The 21,077-nt window shown below is 42.3% G+C and overlaps 1 protein-coding gene across 1 annotated transcript in view; it reads right to left on the bottom strand.

The window, feature by feature from the left end:
• Positions 1-21,077, bottom strand: part of b4galnt4a (beta-1,4-N-acetyl-galactosaminyl transferase 4a) — a 297,930-nt gene that overhangs the window by 105,575 nt on the left and 171,278 nt on the right. The window contains exon 4 of the mRNA XM_079809876.1: positions 6,878-6,973. Coding sequence (XP_079666002.1) covers positions 6,878-6,973 — 96 coding nt within the window. The remainder of the gene's footprint in view (positions 1-6,877; positions 6,974-21,077) is intronic.

The following is a 21,077-nucleotide window of genomic DNA, read 5'->3' as shown; positions in this document are numbered from 1 at the left end:
AGAGGATGGATTCTATGACAGCGGAGTAGAACTGTACGAGCAGCTCCTGTGGCAGGTTGAACTTCCTCAGCTGTCGGAGGAAGTAAAGTCTCTGCTGGGCTTTTTTCACAATAGAGTCAATGTGCGCGTCCCACTTCAGATCCTGAGAGATGGTGGTGCCCAGGAACCTGAATGACTCTACTGCAGCCACAGTGCTGTTCATGATGGTGAGTGGGGGGAGTACAGCGGGGTTTCTCCTAAAGTCCACTATCATCTCCACTGTTTTGAGCATGTTCAGCTCCAGGTTGTTGTACCTGCACCATAGAACCAGCTGCTCCACCTCCTGTCTGTACGCAGACTCGTCACCATTCCGGATGAGGCCGATAACAGTAGTGTCGTCTGCAAACTTCAGGAGCTTGGTGGAGGGGTCTTTAGAGGTGCAGTCGTTGGTGTACAGGGAGAATAGCAGTGGGGAGAGAACACATCCTTGTGGGGCACCAGTGCTGATGGTGCGGCTGTCTGACATGATTTTGCCCATTCTGACTAGCTGTTGTCTGTCTGTCAGAAAGCTGGTGATCCATTGACAGACAGAGCTAGGGACAGAGAGCTCGGTCAGTTTGGTCTGAAGCAGTGATGGGATGATGGTGTTGAAGGCAGAGCTGAAGTCCACGAACAGAATCCTCGCATAGTTCCCTGGTTTGTCCAGATGTTGTAGGGTATAATGCAGTCCCATGTTGACTGCATCATCCACAGACCGGTTTGCTCTGTAGGCAAACTGCAGGGGGTCAAGCAAGGGGTCAGTGATGTCCTTCAAATATGCCAACACCAGTCCTTCGAATGACTTCATGGCTACAGATGTTAAAGCCACAGGTCTGTAGTCATTGAGTCCTGTGATCTTTGTTTTTTTGGGGATTGGGATGATGGTGGAGCGTTTAAAGCATGATGGGACTTTGCACAGCTCCAGTGATCTGTTGAAGATCAGTGAGAAGATAGAAGCCAGCTGGTCAGCGCAGGTTTTCAGACAGGCTGATGAAACACCGTCTGGGCCTGGTGCTTTCCTTCTCTTTTGTTTTCTAAAGATCTGGCGCACATTATCCTCACTGATCTGAAGTGCAGGGTGGGAGGAGAGGGGGATGGCTGGAGGTGTTGATGGCTGTGTAGAGAGATGTTCAGGGCGGGTGTGAAGTGTCTGATCTTGGGTCTCAAATCTACAATAGAATTGATTTAAGTCTTCAACAAGCTGTTTATTGCTCTCGATGCTGGGGGGTGGTGTCTTGTAATTGGTAATGTCTTTCAGGCCTTTCCACACTGATGCAGGGTCGTTGGCAGAAAACTGGTTTTCCAGCTTTTTGGCGTAGCTCTTCTTAGCCACTCCAATCTCCTTTGTCAGTGTGTTCCTGGCCTGATTAAACAAGATCCTGTCCCCGCTCCTGTAGGCATCCTCTTTGGCCTGACGCAGCTGTCTGAGTTTTGGTGTGAACCACGGTTTATCGTTGTTAAATGATAAATAAGTCCTGGTAGGGATGCATAAATCCTCACAGAAACTGATGTATGATGTAACAGTTTCCGTGAGCTCGTCCAGATCGGTGGCAGCAGCTTCAAAAACACTCCAGTCAGTGCTTTCAAAACAGGCTTGTAAGACCTGCTCTGTGTCATTGGTCCATCTCTTTACAGTCCTTATTTCTGGCTTAGCAGTTTTAAGTTTTTGTCTGTAAGTTGGTAAAAGATGGACCAGGCAGTGATCAGAGAGTCCTAGAGCTGCTCGGGCGACAGAGCGATATGCATCTTTTATTGTAGTGTAGCAATGGTCCAAAATATTATTGTCTCTGGTGGGGCATGTGACGTGTTGTTTGAATTTAGGCAGCTCACGTGTGAGTTGTGCCTGATTAAAGTCTCCTAGAATAATAAAAACAGAATCCGGGTGTTGTTGTTCTGTGTCTGTTATCAGATCAGCCAGCAGTTGCAGTGCAGTAGTCACGTGTGCTTGTGGTGGAATGTAAACACTTCCGAGTATGAACGAGGAAAACTCCCGTGGTGAGTAAAACGGCTTACAGTTAATGAACATCACTTCCACATCAGGACAGCACATCTTCTTTAACACAGTTACATCCGTACACCACCTTCTGTTGATGTAAAAGCATGTCCCACCGCCGCGCATTTTCCCTGTTAACTCCGTATCGCGATCCGCTCTGAACAGCTGAAAGTCCGGTAGATGTAACGCGCTGTGTCCAGAATGGCTTCGTTCAGCCAGGTTTCCGTGAAACAGAGAGCAGTAGAGTTTGTAAAGTCCTTGTTTTTGCTTGAAAGCAGGAGAAGTTCGTCCATTTTGTTTGGTAGAGAGTGGAGATTCGCCAGATGAATGCTTGGTAACGGCGTTCTGAAGCTGCGCTGTCTAAGCTTAACGAGCGCACCGGCTCGCTTCCCACTCTTGCGTTTCTTACAGTGCCCAAACAACGCTGCTGCTCCGCTGACTACAATATCCAGCAAAACGTCAGAAAAATCAAAAACAGGTTGCAAATTAGGTGGTGTGCACTGCCGAATGTTCAGCAGTACGTCTCTTGTGAAACTTACAGTTTCTGACAGACATAAAACAGGACAAACTAACAAAAACAGCAAAACAACTGGAGAGCTCCACACCGAGGCAGCCATCCGCGGCGCCATCTTGAGATCATCGTACTATAAATGTAAGAAAGAAGTCTTGATTTCACTCAAATTGTTGCCTTTTCTGCCAACATTTGACAATTTACCTCTCAGACGCTGAATTTACTGTTATACAATGCGCAGTGTTTCCATGAAAAAAATATAAGGCACGCAATTGGTTGTCTGTTGTTAAGCGTCTAAAGCCACTTTTCCACCGAAATTACCCGGAAAAATTAGTCCCAGGATCTTGTTTTCCCCCAGAACTGTTGCTTTCTGCCATCACGGTCTAAAGTACTGAAGATTAGTCCGGTAACGTAGGACTGCGCGTGACTTTCCAGTTCCCGCTGGATTTCGTCATCCGCATATTAACTTAATAAAGCATGAACCTTGTCGTTGGCACATCGGTCGTATTTTTTTAACTTTATTGTTGATTCGAATAGCAAACAACTCTTACTGAATGCACCGCAACTGACTTTTAAAAATGGTGGTTGAAATAAAATGCTGCGAGGCGTCAAACAATCAAAATGCTGTGTGAACTTAACCAATCAGCCTGTTCGGTGACCAAGTCCCACCCAGAAAGTTCCTGAACTTTGAAAAAGTACTACCTCATGAGCAGGGACTTTTTGAGTGGGACATTTTTCCCCGGAACTTCATTTAGACCCTGGTTACTGCGGTCAAAACACACCACTCCAAAGTCCCTAGTTCCTGGGGAAAGTTCCTGAGAAAAGTTCCTGCGTTGGAAATGCAGCTTAAATGAACGCACTAATATAATATTCTAAGGGGCCGTTTTTCCAGTCCAATGCGCTACTTTTCCACTGTTTTTCTATGTAAACTCCCGCTAGACAAACGTGTATAACCGTTGCGCTCGCGTCTTTTGCAGCATCTCACACATGGCGTTCTAAAAGTTAAATTCAGTTCAAATTTTAAAGGTCCCGAGACCTTGTGTTTTTCCGCATTCCACTGCCTGTGTCTCGTGTTTTTCAAAGCAAAAAAGCATTGTGTGAATGAGCCCTAACATCACTCCATTTCACACAGTACAAGTTTGCCACCGGAGTGCAAGGTTAACACTGCAAAATTGGTGCCAGCCCCAGGTAAAAACCGGTGCTAACCCTGCATCTAAATTACAAGCCCCATTTTGAGAACTACGCTGAGACCTAAAGCACGATCAATGTAGAATTCAACAGCTTAGACACGCGCGTCTTCCTCTGCTTGTAAACAAATCGCTTCTGGGTCATGTGTCCACAGAAGACATTAACAAGTTGGATAAAGGTGTTATTTTGATTTTTTTTTCGCACAAAAACTATTGTCGTCGCATCGTAAAATTATTGTAGAGGCACTGTGGTGAGATGGACTTTGTAACGACGTTTTAAGTGCCTTTTATGGGTCTTGTGAGTGTAAATGTACTGAATGCCAATGGAGGCCTATCTGAAGCCTTTCTCAGCCATCAGCTTTCAACTAAAATATCTTCATTTGTGTTCCGAATATGAACGGAGGTCTGACGGGTGTCGAACGACATGAGGGTGAGTAATTAATGACAGAATTTTCATTTTTGGGTGAACTAACCCTTTAAGACTGAATGCTTGGATCTAGTACTGGCACATATCCGGTTTTCACCAAGCCGTTTGCGTTCACTTAAACCATAACCGACTGTATTTATGTGAGATGAGATGATCACTCCAAATGATGGCCATTTTGACAACTGTGTCTGTATTTGACCATTCAGGCACAAAGAGAACTGAATTCGAGATTGCACGCTGTCTGAGAGAGTTATTTTTTCCACAACTTACTGTGCATAATAACTGAATAAACTCTGTTTGAAGATCTTCGTTAAAGGATCTTTGACATCTTTGACATCTGCGCGTCTGACTTGATCTCCTCCGCACTCTCTAATACTCCGCCTTCACTAAAAGCAAGTTAATCTATAGCGAATTTTGATATAATATAATATAATAAAATATACTATGACGAGATCTTCGATTAGGCTATTCTCACGTAACTGAAGACTACTACTCGCTTTTATATGATCACCTAGAAGCTTTAGGAAAGAAGAAATACGGGAAAAAACATGATTTCTTCAAAATAAGTCGGGACACTAAAAATAGAGCTGGGAAAAATGGAACGTCTGGTCACCCTAATATCAGCCATATTGGGTATTGGGGGAGGAGTATTTGTATTTTAGAAAGTATTTGATTGGACAAAAATGTGGACACACCCTTGAGTGCAGTATTAGTCATCAATATGAAGTGAACAACACTGATTATCTCTTCATCACAGGACCTGCTAGTGGGTGGGCTATATTAGGCAGAAAGTGAATCCAAAGCCATATGGATTTGAGCGAGTTTGACAAGGGCCAAATTGTGATGGCTATATGACTGGGTCAGAGCATCACCAACAGCAGATCTTGTGGGGTGTTCCCGGTCTGCAGTGGTCAGTGTCTATCAAAAGTGCTCCAAGGAAGGAAGAGTGTTGAACCGGCAACAGGGTCATAGGCGGCCAAGGCTTATTGATGCACGTGGGGAGTGAAGGCTGGCCCGTGTGGTCTGATCAAACAGACGAGCTACTGTAGCTCAAATGGCTCAAGAAGAATGCTTTCTGCTTTGAGAAGCACAACAACTGGGTTTGAGGTGTTGACTTGGCCTCCAAATTCCCCAGATCTCAATCCAATTGAACAGACAAGTCCAATCCATGGAGGGCCTACCTCGTAACTTACAGGACTTAAAGGATTTGCTGCTAACATCTTGGTGCCAGATACCACAGCACACCTCCGGGGGTCTAGTGGAGTCCATGCCTCGACGGGTCAGGGCTGTTTTGGCAGCAAAGGGGGGACTACCACAATATTAGGTTATAATGTTATGCCTGATATATCCACTAAAATATTTGCATTAGTTGATATTTTAGATTGCATTTGTCCTTGCAAACTCATAAAAAAAAATCTAATAACACTGAAGTTCTCTTCCACAAAAGAGAAATGGATTTTCCAACTGAGCGCAACATACTAACAAGTTCCTCCCAAAGAGCAAATTCCTCCCAACGATCACAAAGCTGCATGTTTACCCAGCTTTCTGCTAATATTTACTTTCCACCGCTTCAGTTACGCTTCACTAGGCTCTCCATGCAAATTCATGGCCGCTGTAGCGCGAGACATGGGCTTGTGTTTTAAAATGCTATCTAACCAAACACAACGCTGTCACATTACTCGAAAACTCAATTATGTTTTTCTCATTTCATCACAACAGCCGCCATTCAAACCAAAACAACATGCTTTCAAATATCCCTACTAACGTTTATCATACCAAAGACTATAATAGGTGCATCATTTCCCTGCTTTAGGAATATTTCCCCCTTTTGTCACATTAAATATTTCCATTTTGCTCTACAAACTCGATCATAAAAGTATGCTCTATCTCATAAATCATACAAGCTAAATAGATACTCAATAATTAATGTTTATTAATAATTGATTCAGTCATCTAAAAACAAATTGTCCTCTTTAAAGCTTCCTGCACTAAAAACTGGCCACTGGACCAATCAAAAAGTACAAACTGATTTGATCTAAAGATCCATTTTTTTTTTTTATATCTTATTGCACATTTACTGTACATCTCAGAAACCATCATTATGCAACATTTCCAGAACAGATAAGCACAGCAACTGAAGATTTTTGTCTTAAAATATGTTCCCACTGTTTTTCCCTATAAATTCCTGATGTTAGTGTGACCACACATGTCTCTTGAGATGGGAGTTTGAGTTATAGCCGCTCCAGGACAATAGACAAACCAATTTCATCCACCCTTCACCCAAGAATACATGAATGTGTGATCTGGTCTATGGGAGTTTTAAAGTGTGAAAGACATGAACACATACTAGAGAAAATAACAAAAATACATATCCAAGTGCTCAAACGTCTGAGACATTAATTTAAACCTGGAATTTTAGGATTTGTTTAAGCTATATAGTGTACAATGAACCAAAAAATGTACGATTCTGCATTGTATTTAGCCTAGCCACAAATTTGTAACTTCTTTGTACAGATTTTCAGATGTTATTTCTTTTATTGAAGCACAAGACACTTTTCAAATGATTCTGGAGAACATAATCATTGGCTTTTGTTCATAGCTCGCTCGGTAAAAGAGGGGGAAATACCAAAAATTCTCAAATTCTCAAATTCCCTCTCAAATTCAAATTCTCAAATTGTTATGCTGATAATATAATGTCATAAAAAAGCAGAATAGTCTCAGACTTTTATATTCATACTCACATGGGGGTAGAGAGGAAAATGCAGGTTCTTCCTGAGCTGAGCGACTGCGGAGCCACACCAGTCTTCAAACACGTGGAGGTTCGCTTGACCTTTAAACTGTCAAGAAAGCACATGGAAGACCTGAATTAGGATACTTTTTGAGACACTGGAGAAGTGAACGAAAAACTGTGCTGAACTAGGCCTGTCACGATAACAAATTTTGCTGGACGATAAATTGGCCAAGAAATTATTGCGATAAACGATAATATTGTCGTTCTGAGACCATTTTCATCTAAAATAATGATAATGGCATAATAATGCAGGTACACCGTTTCAAAGATCAATAAACTTTTATTTCTAAAGACTATTTAACACTGAAAACGGAAAGCATTTGAAATATCCACAGTAAATGAACTAAACAACCAAAACAAAAAAAGCAATGGACTCAGTCTGTTAACAAAAAAATACACTTGAATAAACAGCTGGGAAAACTGCAACGGATGATTGTGTTTTAGGTAGTGCTGGGAATCGATAAAAAATAATTAACTAATTAATCACATTTTTTTCTGTAATTAATCACGATTAATACGTTTATGTTTTGATATTGTAATAATTTCAGTTACTCTCCAAATTAATGTAGAAACAATTTATTGACAGCATATTTTAAATGTGTTGTATTGTCATGTTTTTATGAATGAAGGCCAGTATCTCAGATGTCTCTATGAAACATTAATAACGTTACATTACAGTTTAACTGAAAGCTACCAATTTCAACATTTATTAGGCTTTAAAAAAACAACTTTTAATTTAAGTGAACTTAAAACAATCTTTACATAAACCCAAAATAATAAATGTTATATTTACCCATGGCCTTCCCTGTTAGACAAATACAGGAATGTAATAGTTATCAAACACCTTTCTTAACTGCATAAATAATAAATTAAATATAGATTAATCATTAAAGCTACAATTTTCTCTGTTCCCGTTGTTCTTTGATGAACATTAATGACAGGCATCATCAGAGCTTCTGTCACTTTAAGAACGGCCTCTGACGAACATGACGCGGATCTGCGCATCTCATTTCCTCACAACTCTTTAAGTTCATTTAAGACCTTATTTAACTAATTTAAGACCCCTAATATGAGAATATTCAAAATTCTCTGTGTTGTTGTTATTGTTTGTTCATGAGCAAAAGAGAACTTGATGTGAGCAGGAGACTGTCTGTGCGTCGAGTGTGTGTGTGTGTGTGTGTGTGGACATACAGGACATTGACATACAGCGCATTCTTTTGTGTCTTGTCACGCTTAGAAGCATTTACATGTATAAGAGCATGATCATATAATGTAAAGCTCGGGAAAAATGGATATAAAAACGGATGCTGGAAATTATCGCGGCCAGAAAAGTTATCGAGCTCATTTTTTTTTTATCGTGCGATTAATTGATTTATTGACTATCGCGACAGGCCTATGCTGAACCTCACTGACCAGCTTACAATCACTGTAATATAATGACCGCTAGTGATGCACCGATCATGATTTTACATGGCCGATTCCGATACCGATTTTTTTCAAGAAAACTGGCCGATTCCGATACCGATTTCCGATTTTGTTTTTTACAGAATAAAATAATTAAAGTATACATGAACAAGATGTTTATTTGGTTTTTAACAGGCTAAACTGGCTTTTGGCTAATGAAAACAAGTCCGCTATCTGAAATTAACGGGAAATTGAATTGGAAATTTAAAAGGCTGAAAGGTGAAATTAAAGGCAACAACTGCATATTCTGCAATCCAAACAAAGATGTTACTTAAATCAGCATTTGTTTTTAAATTCAGTGTAAAGAAAAAAGTCTTTACCAGAGAAATTAAATAAAACCAAAGTATATAATTGTTCCAAACTGTTAAATCAAATAATGTTTAGTGCAACGAAAAAAACTAAGATGCTACAGCAGGTGCTTTTTAAATCAAATTAAGTCAATGTAATTTTAAGGTAAAATTAAAATGATCATCCTATAGGCTACAGAACTGATAGTATTTCATTTCAAAAGTGCATGCATGTTCTTCTTTAGGCTACAAAAAGAAGTATTTCGGCTTTGTCACAAGTTAGTCTGTTTCGTTCTCATCCGATCCAACACGTGAGAAGCTGAGCTGAACAAACGCTCACTATCTGCGTTTGTGCAGGGCGCGGAGAGGTAAGCTTGCGCAGGAAAGCGGCTCTTCATTTCCTTCAGCGTATCTCGTCTCTTCCCTCAGTTCTCCAGTTTCCGTTTGTAACACACAAGTGACATGTTCGCGAATGATTGCGATATAGGCGTATGTGCACGCGGGCGCACTTCCGGAAAAATCGGCAGAAAAATACAAAGAAAACCGGGTGGTTGCCGATCGTGCATTAGAAGCAAAAAACGGCCGGTTCCGGTTTTTGGCCGGTCAACCGGTACAACCCTAATGACCGCAAAAGTTTGGGTCAGTAATTAAAAAAGAACAAAATAAATGAATACTGTTATTCCGCAAAGGGTGCATTAAATTAATCAAAAGTGACAGTAAAGACATTTATAATCAGGGATTGACAAATGGCCAACCTGCCAGTTGCGGGTGTATTTCAGCGGTGGCGTGTCACTCCCACTAGCCACTTTGGTGACAGGTTGAATTTTCTTTTAGTCTTCTCAAAGTTGCGCATTATAACCAATCACACGTGATTCTGTTAAGTTTATGAATGCAATGTCTAACAATCAGAGGCGTTCAGATTGTTCAGAGCGCGCTCTCACTCACTGAAATCTGCACTCTCATCATAAACAACAAAGATGTACGTAGGAGATTCATACATCATGCAGTGATTTTTCTGTTTTTGTTCTATTTCAGCAGTTTCAAACAAAGATCACAGCAGAACCATAGCGCATCTGATGTGTCTGGCATAAAGTTGTCTTGACGTTGGACGTTTGATATTCGCAAATTTAGGGACCATCTCTAAAGTTACATACGACATTGATATACACGTTTCTAACATTTGAAGAGAATGACTTAGTCATAAAACCAACTGTAAAGTGTTCATCTAGGTGTCAGGTATGATGCACACCTTTAGATTTTTGATATTTAAAACTGTCAAATCACATGAAAATATGGATATGTATTTCACTAGGCTACTGTATGGGCTCATTCACAAAATATGCTAGATTTAAATGTCATATAGCTAATGATGATGAGAATGAGAATAAATGATACTGTGTTTACACCAAAAAATATATATTTTCAGACAAGCTCTGTTTCTCTGATTGAGGAGCTTTACACACAACCTCAGAGCTAAATAGACTCTGATTTGATTATCTGTCATGTTATACATCTCATGTAGACTTGATTTTGGTGTGTACAGTTGTCATTTACAGGTATAGCCAACAATACATTTCCCAACAACAAAATTTTGGCCAGTGCAAATGCTAGTAACTTTCGAAAACCACTAGCCACAGTGGCTGGTGAGCTAACTGTCTCGTCACACCCCTAGTATTTAGTGTGTATTAGCATTACCTGTAGATTTCAATTTCTGTAAATTCTAATATTTTGCTTTTGTCTACAGGTGAATCTGCAGTTGTCACTGATGATTGTCGTTTGGACCTTTCTGGATTACAATCCACCATCAAAATTATAAATTGAATTATTCCAGCTGCTGTGAGAAAAGGCTATAAATGATCCGCCACCTGCAGCATCCTCACATGCTTTATGTATACAGATGTGATGCAACGATGCAAAAACGAATGAATTTCCCAGAGAAACCTACCAGTACCATTCAAATAATAACACAATATTACAAGCTTACCATTGTGAATTGGGCTAAGGTAAGGATATAGGTACCCACTTTATATTAGGTGGCCTTAACTACTATGTACTCACATAGTAAGTACTAACTAATGCTAACACATTAAATTAATCATTTGATACAATGCACTTATTGTGTACATACATGTTTTTACATTGTACTTACATTTTAAAAATTACCTGCAAGGGTAGACCTAACCCTACCCTTAAACTTACCCATACCACCACACCTGTGCCTAACTTTACCCGTATCCCACCTCAATATCATACAATGTGAACACAATAAGTACATTCTTTTTTGATGTAAGTACATAGTAGTTAAGGCCACCTAATATAAAGTGGGACCGGATATAGTTTTGAACACTGGTTGGTTATGTCCTACTTGCTTAAAAATAGTATTTGGATAATTTAAAAAAGTTACGGACTGCAGTTTTAATTCTAAAGCCAATGGAAAAAATCATATTTGGGTTTTGTCAAAGGAAACAGGTTAATGCTTTAAAAAAATCATCCCTGCAGCATTTCTTTTATAAAAAATAAATACAAATAAAAAACTTTTTTTGGCAAATCTCTGTGGTAGGCTATTATGAGATTTATAGCTGAATGACACTAGGGAATTGAGTGACCAAACTGCTGAAGATCCGTGAGAAGAAGGGACGTAGATCTAATCCTGTACTGACCGCTGCTGTGTGACCTCAACAGAACTGAACCGCCATATTTTGATCCACAGAGAGTTAAGCATTAATAAAACACGACAGCTATTTAGACGACTGGTGTCCTGGCACATTGTCCCACACGCTCAAGCGTCTACAGGCTCCCCCCAAAAACACACAATGAAACACAGTGGAGAACATCAGAGGTGTTACATCCCGAAGCTAAAGGGAGGAAAACGAGAACATTTTCCAGCAGTAGAAAAATCTGATCGTTTTAGAACGCGCTCACGGCGCTCGCTTCTGATGGGGCGCGTCACAAATGATTAGCATCAGTTAGCGTGCTAAAGCACGGATGACCACGTACAATACTGAGAATGCCTACTCTCGCCGATGTCAGTTAAAGCTTTTTAAGCCCGACAAATAGAACCGACATATTCACATTAGACAGCCGGCTACACTTTCAACCGAGTATATTTTATTCCTGGTATTTGGTGCCTGTCAGAAGACATTAGACTCGAGCAGACAGAAGAGAACTGGGAGTTATTGTTTATTCCTTGCTGTTGGCGTGAAATTGATTCCTTTCTCTCCCTCGGCGAATTCTCTAAACGCGATCAATACGAGAAGATCAGAAGCACAATTCTGTTACACACCACATTTGCACACACCACAGAGACTCAGAATAAAGGCACCTTGCGGTTGAGGTACCGGAGGAAAATTCATTCACTTTCACAAACTGGAGGAACTTTGGTTGCATCAGTTTGCAATGAATCTTTGATGTACAAATGTTCCTGACCATCACAGTTGAGGTGAACCCAGTCAACCCATCAGTTCTGTACTTTATCTAATAGTACTGACCCACAGGAGGAAAGGTTGGTTTCTTGCTGAGAAAGCTTGAAGTATAGTTGCTGATGCAATTTCAAGGCCTTTCCAGGAGACATATCATGCAAAAATATTAATATATATATATACTGGATATATTGGCTATTTTGAAATAAGAGTTTGTAGATTGCAACGTTCAAACCCAAAAAAAGCTGCAAAAAATTTCTTCAAGGTTGTGACATAACAAGTACGGTCCAAAATACTTTTTATGTTGATTGATTGCTTGATAATGATGGTTTTTAAGAGGTTTAGTTCCCATTGAATGGTGCAATTGTATGGCGTGATATGGCAAAAAAAAAACATTTACGCGTTTGTCAGACCATTGTCAGCCAATGGTAGGGGAGAGCAGGGACGAAAGTACCATTTTTCAGAAAATCGTAATTTTAAAAGATAATGTTTTAGACCGAGATATATTTTTGCTGTGGCCAATAACTCACAAGTGTGGTCTATCAATAGCAGGTGGTATTTTCTACAAATGTAGAAACTACAGTATAATTTCACTTTGAACATAAGCTGCACATTGTTACTTTTGACCCCATCAGGTGGGACGAAAGTAACACACAGGTGGGTCAAAAGTAACAACAATACAAGATTTTTTGGTGCTACTCTTGTTTTTATTAAACATACCTGACTATGACCTTGTTAATATGTAACTGCAAACATATTTTGTCCTTTATCTTTGCAAAAAAAAATATTAAATTACATTTTCATTTTATATGTTAAAGTTCATCAAATGTTTCAAATGTAATATGACAGTACAAACTTGAATTGTTTAGAATATTTTTTATTTGCAATGTAAATCTATTTGATACGTTTTTTCTTCAACAGTATGAACAATATAAAAATTAAATTAAATTAAATGTGCATAATATGCATTATATATATAATAGCGGGACAAAAGTAACAAGTGTTACTTTCGTCCCGACAGGAAGTCCTGACATTTAAACACGATTTACTTTTATACTGAAAAACTCTGAAAAGACAAACCTTCAGGGTGTGTAACAGCACTAAATAACCCGTAGATTGATCATTACTGTGACACATAAAACAAGAAACACAACTTGTAATTAGAAAAAAAAGTACCGCTTCATTAATTTACTTGCCGTACTTGAAAACTGCATTTCGGACCTAACCGCGGGAAACGATGGCGGAATCACATGATATTTGGCAGATCCGTCATGGGTTGTGTGCTGAACGTGCTGTCATAGCTTGAAATGCAAATGTATTCAGGGCTCGGAGAAAATCGCGTTGTTACTTTCGTCCCGTGTTACTTTCGCCCCGGTTATCCCCTACTTAATTTTAAATTATTTTCTAAAAAGGCTTCTCTATTTTAGCATTTACATCAATTTTGGTTCCTGTTTGGAGCTCTGGGTGAAGCAGTGTTATATTGGACCCAACAACAAAACCGAGCAGTGAAATCCATGAAAGTTTAGTCTCTAGTGATTCATAGGGGTCTTAAAGGTACAGTAACAAAAGGTTAACTCAACCAAATCTGTCATCATGTATTCACCACTAACAACAATATCCAAACAACATCAGACCCCACAGAGTTTCATTATATGTACACTTTCAAAGATATTTAAGATATTTCAAAATATCTTCTTTGTGTTTGTTCCACAGAAGAAAAGTACAAAGGTTTGGAATGACAGCATTTTATGAGTGCATTTACAAAGTTCAGGGGAAAAAAACAAAAGAAAAGTAAGGGATATGGCCACTTTTCAACGGAATAATGATTAATTTTTTAATAGCTGCTTTACAGCAGAATTTAATTCTGTTTGCAACACTGAAACTGAATCCAACCCTCTACACATACCTTGGCAATAGAATCACCATTGGCTAGTATTTTTTTTGTTGTTTACTCGCCAGACTGATTCCACCAAATCAGCTTATCTTTGTAAAATGGCACAGCTTTTTAAATATCTGAAATGTACACTCTTAACATCAATCAATCAAGCATAATATTATGATAATCAAGCACTATTTAATGATAGAACTTTAAACTAAAAGGTCATAACCAAGTATGAATGCATATTTTTCATTTTAAATTAACTTGGAGGTGACTGGTGGTGGTGCTTAAGATATTGTTGGTCATTCAGTGTTTCTGTAAAAAAAATTGATAATAGTAATTATATTTAAAAGATAATTCTACTACTACTAATTCTACTACTAATAATATTATAAAACGCACTAAGGATTGATGAGGGTTCATGAATATTAATCACGTTCCCTCGAACTGATTTGCTGAAATCAAAACAGGGACGGTAATAGATGAGTGCCAGCCAATGAGATTGCCATTTGCGCATTAGCTCCACCCACTACCGGAGAAACCAGTATATCTTATGCTTATTCTTAAAAGCTGAATAATCCAAAAGGACGCCGTTATTTTGTCAGGAAAATACAACAAAGAATATTGTTTACATGTAGTGCGTTGATTCTGTGTGTTATGTAAGATTCTCCCTCTCCCTCTCTCTCTCTCTCTCTCTCTCTTTGCGTGTATGTGAGAAAAACAGCGCTCTCAGAGTCGTGCACCTTCACACTAGAGTTTACGGTATGTCAAATACAGGTACACTGCGCATCTATTGAGCTGAATTGAGTACAGATCTGTCACGGTTCCTCAATTCTCTGTCTCCTTCTCTCTATGTTCGTGCGGTTGTGTTGGGGGCGTGGTCTTTGATTACCGAGCTCATCACCTCCACCTGCCACACCTCATTAACCAGCCTTCATAGACCTGCCTCTCACCCTCACTGTTTGTCAGATCGTTTCAGGCTGTTTCCCGGTGCTGGTGTGTTTGTTCCCCTCTGGTTCCTGAGTGATCTCTCCGTTCCGGTTTCTGGATTCCACCGATCTGGGTTGTCCGCTGCTTCCACCCGTGCCTGTTCTACTTGTTTGAGTTTGTGTCTTCTCCTGAGGATTGCCTGTACCGGATGAGGATCAGCTGGACGATATCGCCATCTACTTCCTGCCTCGATGTCATCGTGTTTATTGTAGTCTACGGACTATTTCTGTTTATACTCTCAACGAGTACGATAATAAAAGAGTTTGCTTAATCGCTATTGGATTCATCTGTCTCTCTTCCAGTTAACCTGACAGAACGATCTGACCATATCATGGATCCAGCGAGGATGGCAAAGCTGCAGGATTACTTGACCACAAGCAATCGGAGAATGGAGCGGCAGGACCAACAGGTGACCGCCACGGCTCAGGCGATGCAGGCACTGGTGGCGCAGGTGTCCGAGCTCTTGTCCCAGATTCAAGAACTAAGATCGCCCACTGCGCCCACACCGCCGACCGTTCCCCAACCACCTATCAACAGCAACGGCCAGCACGAGCCCCGGATACCCACGCCAGAGCGTTACGCGGGTGAGGCTGAGCTATGCAGAACTTTTTTAACGAGATGTGCACTATTTTTCTCGTTGCAACCCGTTTCCTTTTCTACAGAGATTTCCAAAGTCGCTCTGGTGATTAATCTATTGACGGGGCGTGCGGCACGTTGGGGAACGGCGGTCTACGAGAACAACGAACCGTGCTGTTCCTCGTTCCTGGCACTCTCGGCAGAGATGAAACGGGTCTTTGACCGGACAGCGGTAGGTCGTGAGGCGGCTCGGAAACTCGCCGAACTCCACCAAGGCAGTAGATCCGTCTCTGACTACCTCATTGATTTTCGGACTTTGGCCGCAGAGTGCAGGTGGAACGAGGAGGCGCAGTGGGATCGATTCCTGCATGGGCTGGCTGACCGTGTCCAACAGGAGATTTATGCTATGGATCTACCGTCTAACCTCAATGGACTAATGGAATTAGCGATTCGCGTGGACTCGCGACTTGAGCTACAAGACCGACGTATCCGTTCGAGAGGAACCCCTGTGTTTCATGAGTTTCTTGGGGCTGACACGGTCAGCCCACCCAACGATCCCGAGCCCATGCAGGTGGGCAGAGCTCGGCTTTCCCGGGAGGAGAGAGAGCGTCGGAGGACAGGAGGACTATGTCTGTACTGTGGTGCAGCGGGGCATTTCCTCAACCACTGTCCGTTAAAAGATCGAGCCCGACAGTAGGTCAGAGGTTACTGTCGGGTGGGGCTTCGTTGGGGAAATCCTCGTCGGCCACCCTCCTCCCGGGAAGATTGCAGTGGGCAACCGGATCCCACCACTGCCAAGCTCTCGTGGATTCCGGAGCGGAGGGTAACTTCATTGACTGTTCTCTAGCAACACAGCTCCAGATTCCTATCACTCCCCTGTCCAACACCATCACGGTTCACGCACTCAACGGTCAAGCACTTCCCAACATCACTCACATCACTGACACGATCACATTGACTATCTCTGGCAACCACACTGAATCCATCAGTTTCCTCCTCACAGACTCACCTCACGCACCCATCGTCCTCGGTCATCCCTAGTTGGCAAAGCATAATCCCAGGGTTGACTGGGGACACAACTCGGTTGCAGTTTGGAGTAATCAGTGCTATGCCTCTTGTCTTGTGTCTGCTCGTTCGTCTGTGTCTAGTTTTGTGTTTCAGGAGGAGACGGTGAATTTATCTAACGTGCCAGGGGAGTATCTCGACCTGAAGGAAGTGTTCAGTAAGTCCCGGGCTGCTTCTCTTCCTCCTCATCGTCCCTATGACTGTGCGATAGATCTACTGCCAGGCAAGTCTCCGCCCAAGGGCAAGTTATACTCACTTTCTACTCCTGAGAGGGAGGCCATGGAGAAATACATTTCTGATTCTCTAGCTTCCGGGTTCATTCGTCCTTCCTCATCTCCAGCGGGGGCGGGGTTCTTTTTCGTGGGTAAGAAGGATGGATCTCTGCGGCCTTGTATTGACTACCGAGGGTTGAATAACATCACGGTAAAGAATACTTATCCTTTGCCGTTGATGTCTTCAGCCTTCGAGAGGCTACAGGGAGCATCCATATTCACGAAATTGGATCTACGTAATGCTTATCATTTGGTGCGCATAAGGGAGGGGGATGAATGGAAGACTGCTTTTAATACCCCCAGGGGCCATTTTGAATACTCGGTCATGCCCTTCGGGCTGTCCAACTCCCCAGCAGTCTTCCAGGCACTAGTCATCGACGTGCTGGGAGACATGGTCGATCAGTTTCTCTATGTTTACCTGGATGACATATTGATTTTTTCTTCTTCTCTCCAGGAACATGTCCAGCACGTCAGACTAGTGCTCCAGAGGTTGCTAGAGAATGGGCTTTTTGTCAAGGCGGAGAAATGCGTTTCATGCACAGTCAGTTCCGTTTCTGGGTTATATCGTTTCATCCGAGGGAATGCTTATGGATCCTGACAAAGTTAAGGCTGTGATAGATTGGCCAAGCCCAGATTCTCGTAAGGCCCTGCAGAGGTTTCTGGGTTTCGCCAATTTTTATCGGCGTTTTATTCGCAGCTTTAGCCAACTAGCCACGCCTCTGACTGCGTTGACATCCTCCAGAACGGTGTTCAGGTGGTCTGGTGCAGCCGAGACTGCATTTGTCAAACTTAAGAGCCGCTTCGATTCGGCTTCCATTCTCGTTACCCCTGATTCATCACGCCAGTTCGTGGTGGAGGTGGACGCGTCAGAGGTGGGGGTAGGAGCAGTTCTTTCCCAGCGCTCTCCCTCGGATGACAAGATGCATCCTTGCGCGTTTTTTTCTCACCGTTTGTCACCTGCCGAACGCAACTATGACATTGGCAACAGGGAATTGTTGGCAGTTAAGCTTGCATTGGAGGAGTGGCGGCATTGGCTAGAGGGATCGGGGGTTCCTTTTATCGTATGGACCGATCACAAGAATCTAGAGTACATCAGATCAGCTAAAAGACTCAACTCTAGGCAGGCTCGGTGGTCCCTTTTTTTTCGGACATTTTGACTTTTCTCTTTCGTACCGCCCGGGTTCTAAAAACATCAAACCCGATGCTTTGTTGCGCGTTTTTGACCGCTCCGAACGCCCATCTACTCCCGAGTGTATTTTACCAGACAGACTGAGGGTCTCTACACTCATATGGGAGGTTGAATCGAGGGTTAAGTCAGCCTTAGAAGGGGTAACGCCTCCGCCCGGCGGACCACAGAGTCGGTTATTTGTGCCTGAGGGAGTTCGGTCCGATGTAGTCCGATGGGGTCACTGCTCCAATGTAGCTTGTCACCCAGGAGTTAATAGAACCAAGTTTCTGGTCAAGCAACGATTCTGGTGGCCAGGGATGGCTCGTGACATCCGGGATTTTGTTTTGGCCTGTTCAGTCTGTGCCATGGGTAAGTCGTCTAATTGCCCTCCCGATGGGTTACTCCAACCGCTGTCGGTTCCTTCGAGACCCTGGTCCCACATCGCTCTCGATTTTATTACCGCCCTCCCGTCCTCACAGGGCAAGACGGTGGTTTTAACCGTCGTGGACCGGTTCTCGAAAATGGTTCATTTTATTCCCTTGCCTAAATTACCTTCTGCCAAGGAGACAGCGGTAGCTGTCGTTGACCACGTCTTTCGTTTACATGGCCTTCCGATGGACGTGGTTTCCGACAGGGGGCCCCAATTTGTGTCCAAATTTTGGCGGGAATTTTGTAGATTACTGGGGGCGACGGTTAGTCTGTCTTCGGGTTTCCATCCCCAGAGTAATGGTCAGACTGAGCGGGCCAACCAGGATCTTGAGAGAGGTTTACGATGTTTGGTTTCCAAGAATCCTTCATCCTGGAGCCAACAAATCTCATGGATTGAGTACGCACATAATTCGTTGCCAGTGTCAGGTACGGGCCTTTCACCGTTTGAGTGTAGTTTAGGGTACCAGCCACCAATTTTTCCCAGCCTGGAATCCGAAGTCGCGGTCCCCTCCGCTCACGCCTTTGTCCAGAGGTGTCGTAACACATGGAGCAGAGCCCGTGAGACTCTGCTCCAGGTGGGCAGACGCACCAAGGCCCAAGCCGATCGCCACCGGTCTAAGCCTCCCGTCTACGTCGTGGGTCTGAAAGTGTGGCTTTCCTCTAAGAATATTCCTCTTCGCTCCGTAAGTAATAAACTGGCTCCCAAATTCATTGGCCCGTTTACTGTCACTAAAATCATTAGTCCGGTGGCAGTCCGCCTCAAACTACCTCCTGCGTACGGGAGGATTCACCCCGCCTTTCATGTTTCCAAAGCCCGTTTTTCATGCTCGTATTAATCCGCCTACTCCGGTTCCTCCCCCGCCGCGTCTCGTAGACGGGGAACCAACTTATACGGTAAATCGTATTCTGGACTCTAGACGGAGGGGACGCGGATTTCAGTACTTGGTGGACTGGGAAGGTTACGGTCCGGAGGAGAGAAGTTGGGTTCCTGCTAGGGACATACTGGATCACTCCCTTATTGATGATTACAATCAACAGGTAGGTCACAAGATCACTTGACGGAGAGCGAAACCCTCAAGCGCTTCAGCAAGTGAAAATATACCTATGCTAAACTTATACTTAGCTTACACACACACACTGGCGACTAAGATCTTAGAATTTATTAGCCAATGGCTAATGATAGACATTATTTATTTGCCCAGAGGGAAGATTTAGGGCCCTACTTTCACAATCTGAGCGCATTGTCTGAAGTGCATGGCGCTGGTGCACTTAGCGGGTGTCCGAATCCACTTTTGCTAGTTTAACGACGGAAAAAAAAACGATTGACGCACCAGGTCCATGGTCTAAAAGGGTTGTACCTAGTCTCTTATTGAGTCATGGGTGTGTTTTGGGTGTAACATGCAATAAACCAATCAGAGTCTCATCTCCCATTCCCTTTAAAAGTGGCGGATTCGCTATTTACATGGCATAGTTTGTGAGTGGATAGACTGAACGCTTCTCCAGAGAGGAATCCTTTTATTTTCATATTTAAAATGTGTGTGTGCTGCTACGTGTCCCAGTGTGTGTAATAAGCAGAGTGTACGCGCGTTTTGCACTCGCCTATAGGCACATATTACTAACACGCCCTTTAAATAACACCAAAAATACTGCGCTATTTACTTTAGACCAGGTTTTTGTAAAAAGCAACACGCCAACAATGCGCCTGAACACACCGCGAAATAGGGCGAACAGATGGACGCAAGCTATTTAAACAACATGGCGCTGGACATGAAAATCTGAACTGCTTCGGGCTGAAACAAAAAACACTTGCGTTGCGCCTGGCTTCGCATTGCGGTGGTGTATGATAGGGCCCTTAGTCGCATATGCGAGTGATTTACTCGCATTGTAGATGGTTGGAATCATTACTTTCCTATGTATCACTGTAAAGCTGCTATGAACCAAATAGCAGCGCTATTTAAGCACTATATAAATAAAGGTGACTTGACTTGACTTGATACTTTAACAGCAGGGTTGAAAGCACTGACCACTAGTGGTGTCAACAATAATCGATTCGGCAATGCATCGCAATGCGGGGCATGCACGATTCAGCATCGATGCGGCTAAGTGCCATAATCGATTATGTCATTGTTTATTTTCTGGCCTTGAGTTGGACAATAAAGTTGTGAAGTTTCAATTACTTCCGGGGTCATAACAACAACAACAATCAAGATGGCTGAGGCGGAGGGAGATTACTGATTAATTAAAACACTTATGTACACTGCTGGAAAAAGTTGGCTGTTATTATTGCTCTATTTAATTTCAAATGGTTCTAAAGCAGAGAAGAGAAACATTTCTCATTCAAAGCACTGAAAGCAGTGATTTATGTTTTCTTTTTCAGGTTTGAAAATGCCATGTCCAATACCCTGTACCATTCAATAAAATTTTATTTAATGACATTTATGTCAAAGATACAGGAGAGTGATAATACACAAATAGCAGCCAATAAAGTCTGTTGTTCAATATCTGACTGCTTGTATTGCCTCATGACTGATTAAAAATTTGCCTTGTTGTGTGCAGTAGAATTTTGATGCATCGCAATGCATCGTAGAATCGAATTGAATC

This window comes from Gobio gobio (assembly GCF_949357685.1).
Source record: "Gobio gobio genome assembly, chromosome: 25".
Classification (NCBI taxonomy): domain Eukaryota; kingdom Metazoa; phylum Chordata; class Actinopteri; order Cypriniformes; family Gobionidae; genus Gobio; species Gobio gobio.
The sequence above is the reverse complement of the archived record's forward strand: the minus strand, read 5'-3'. Positions and strand labels throughout refer to the sequence as shown.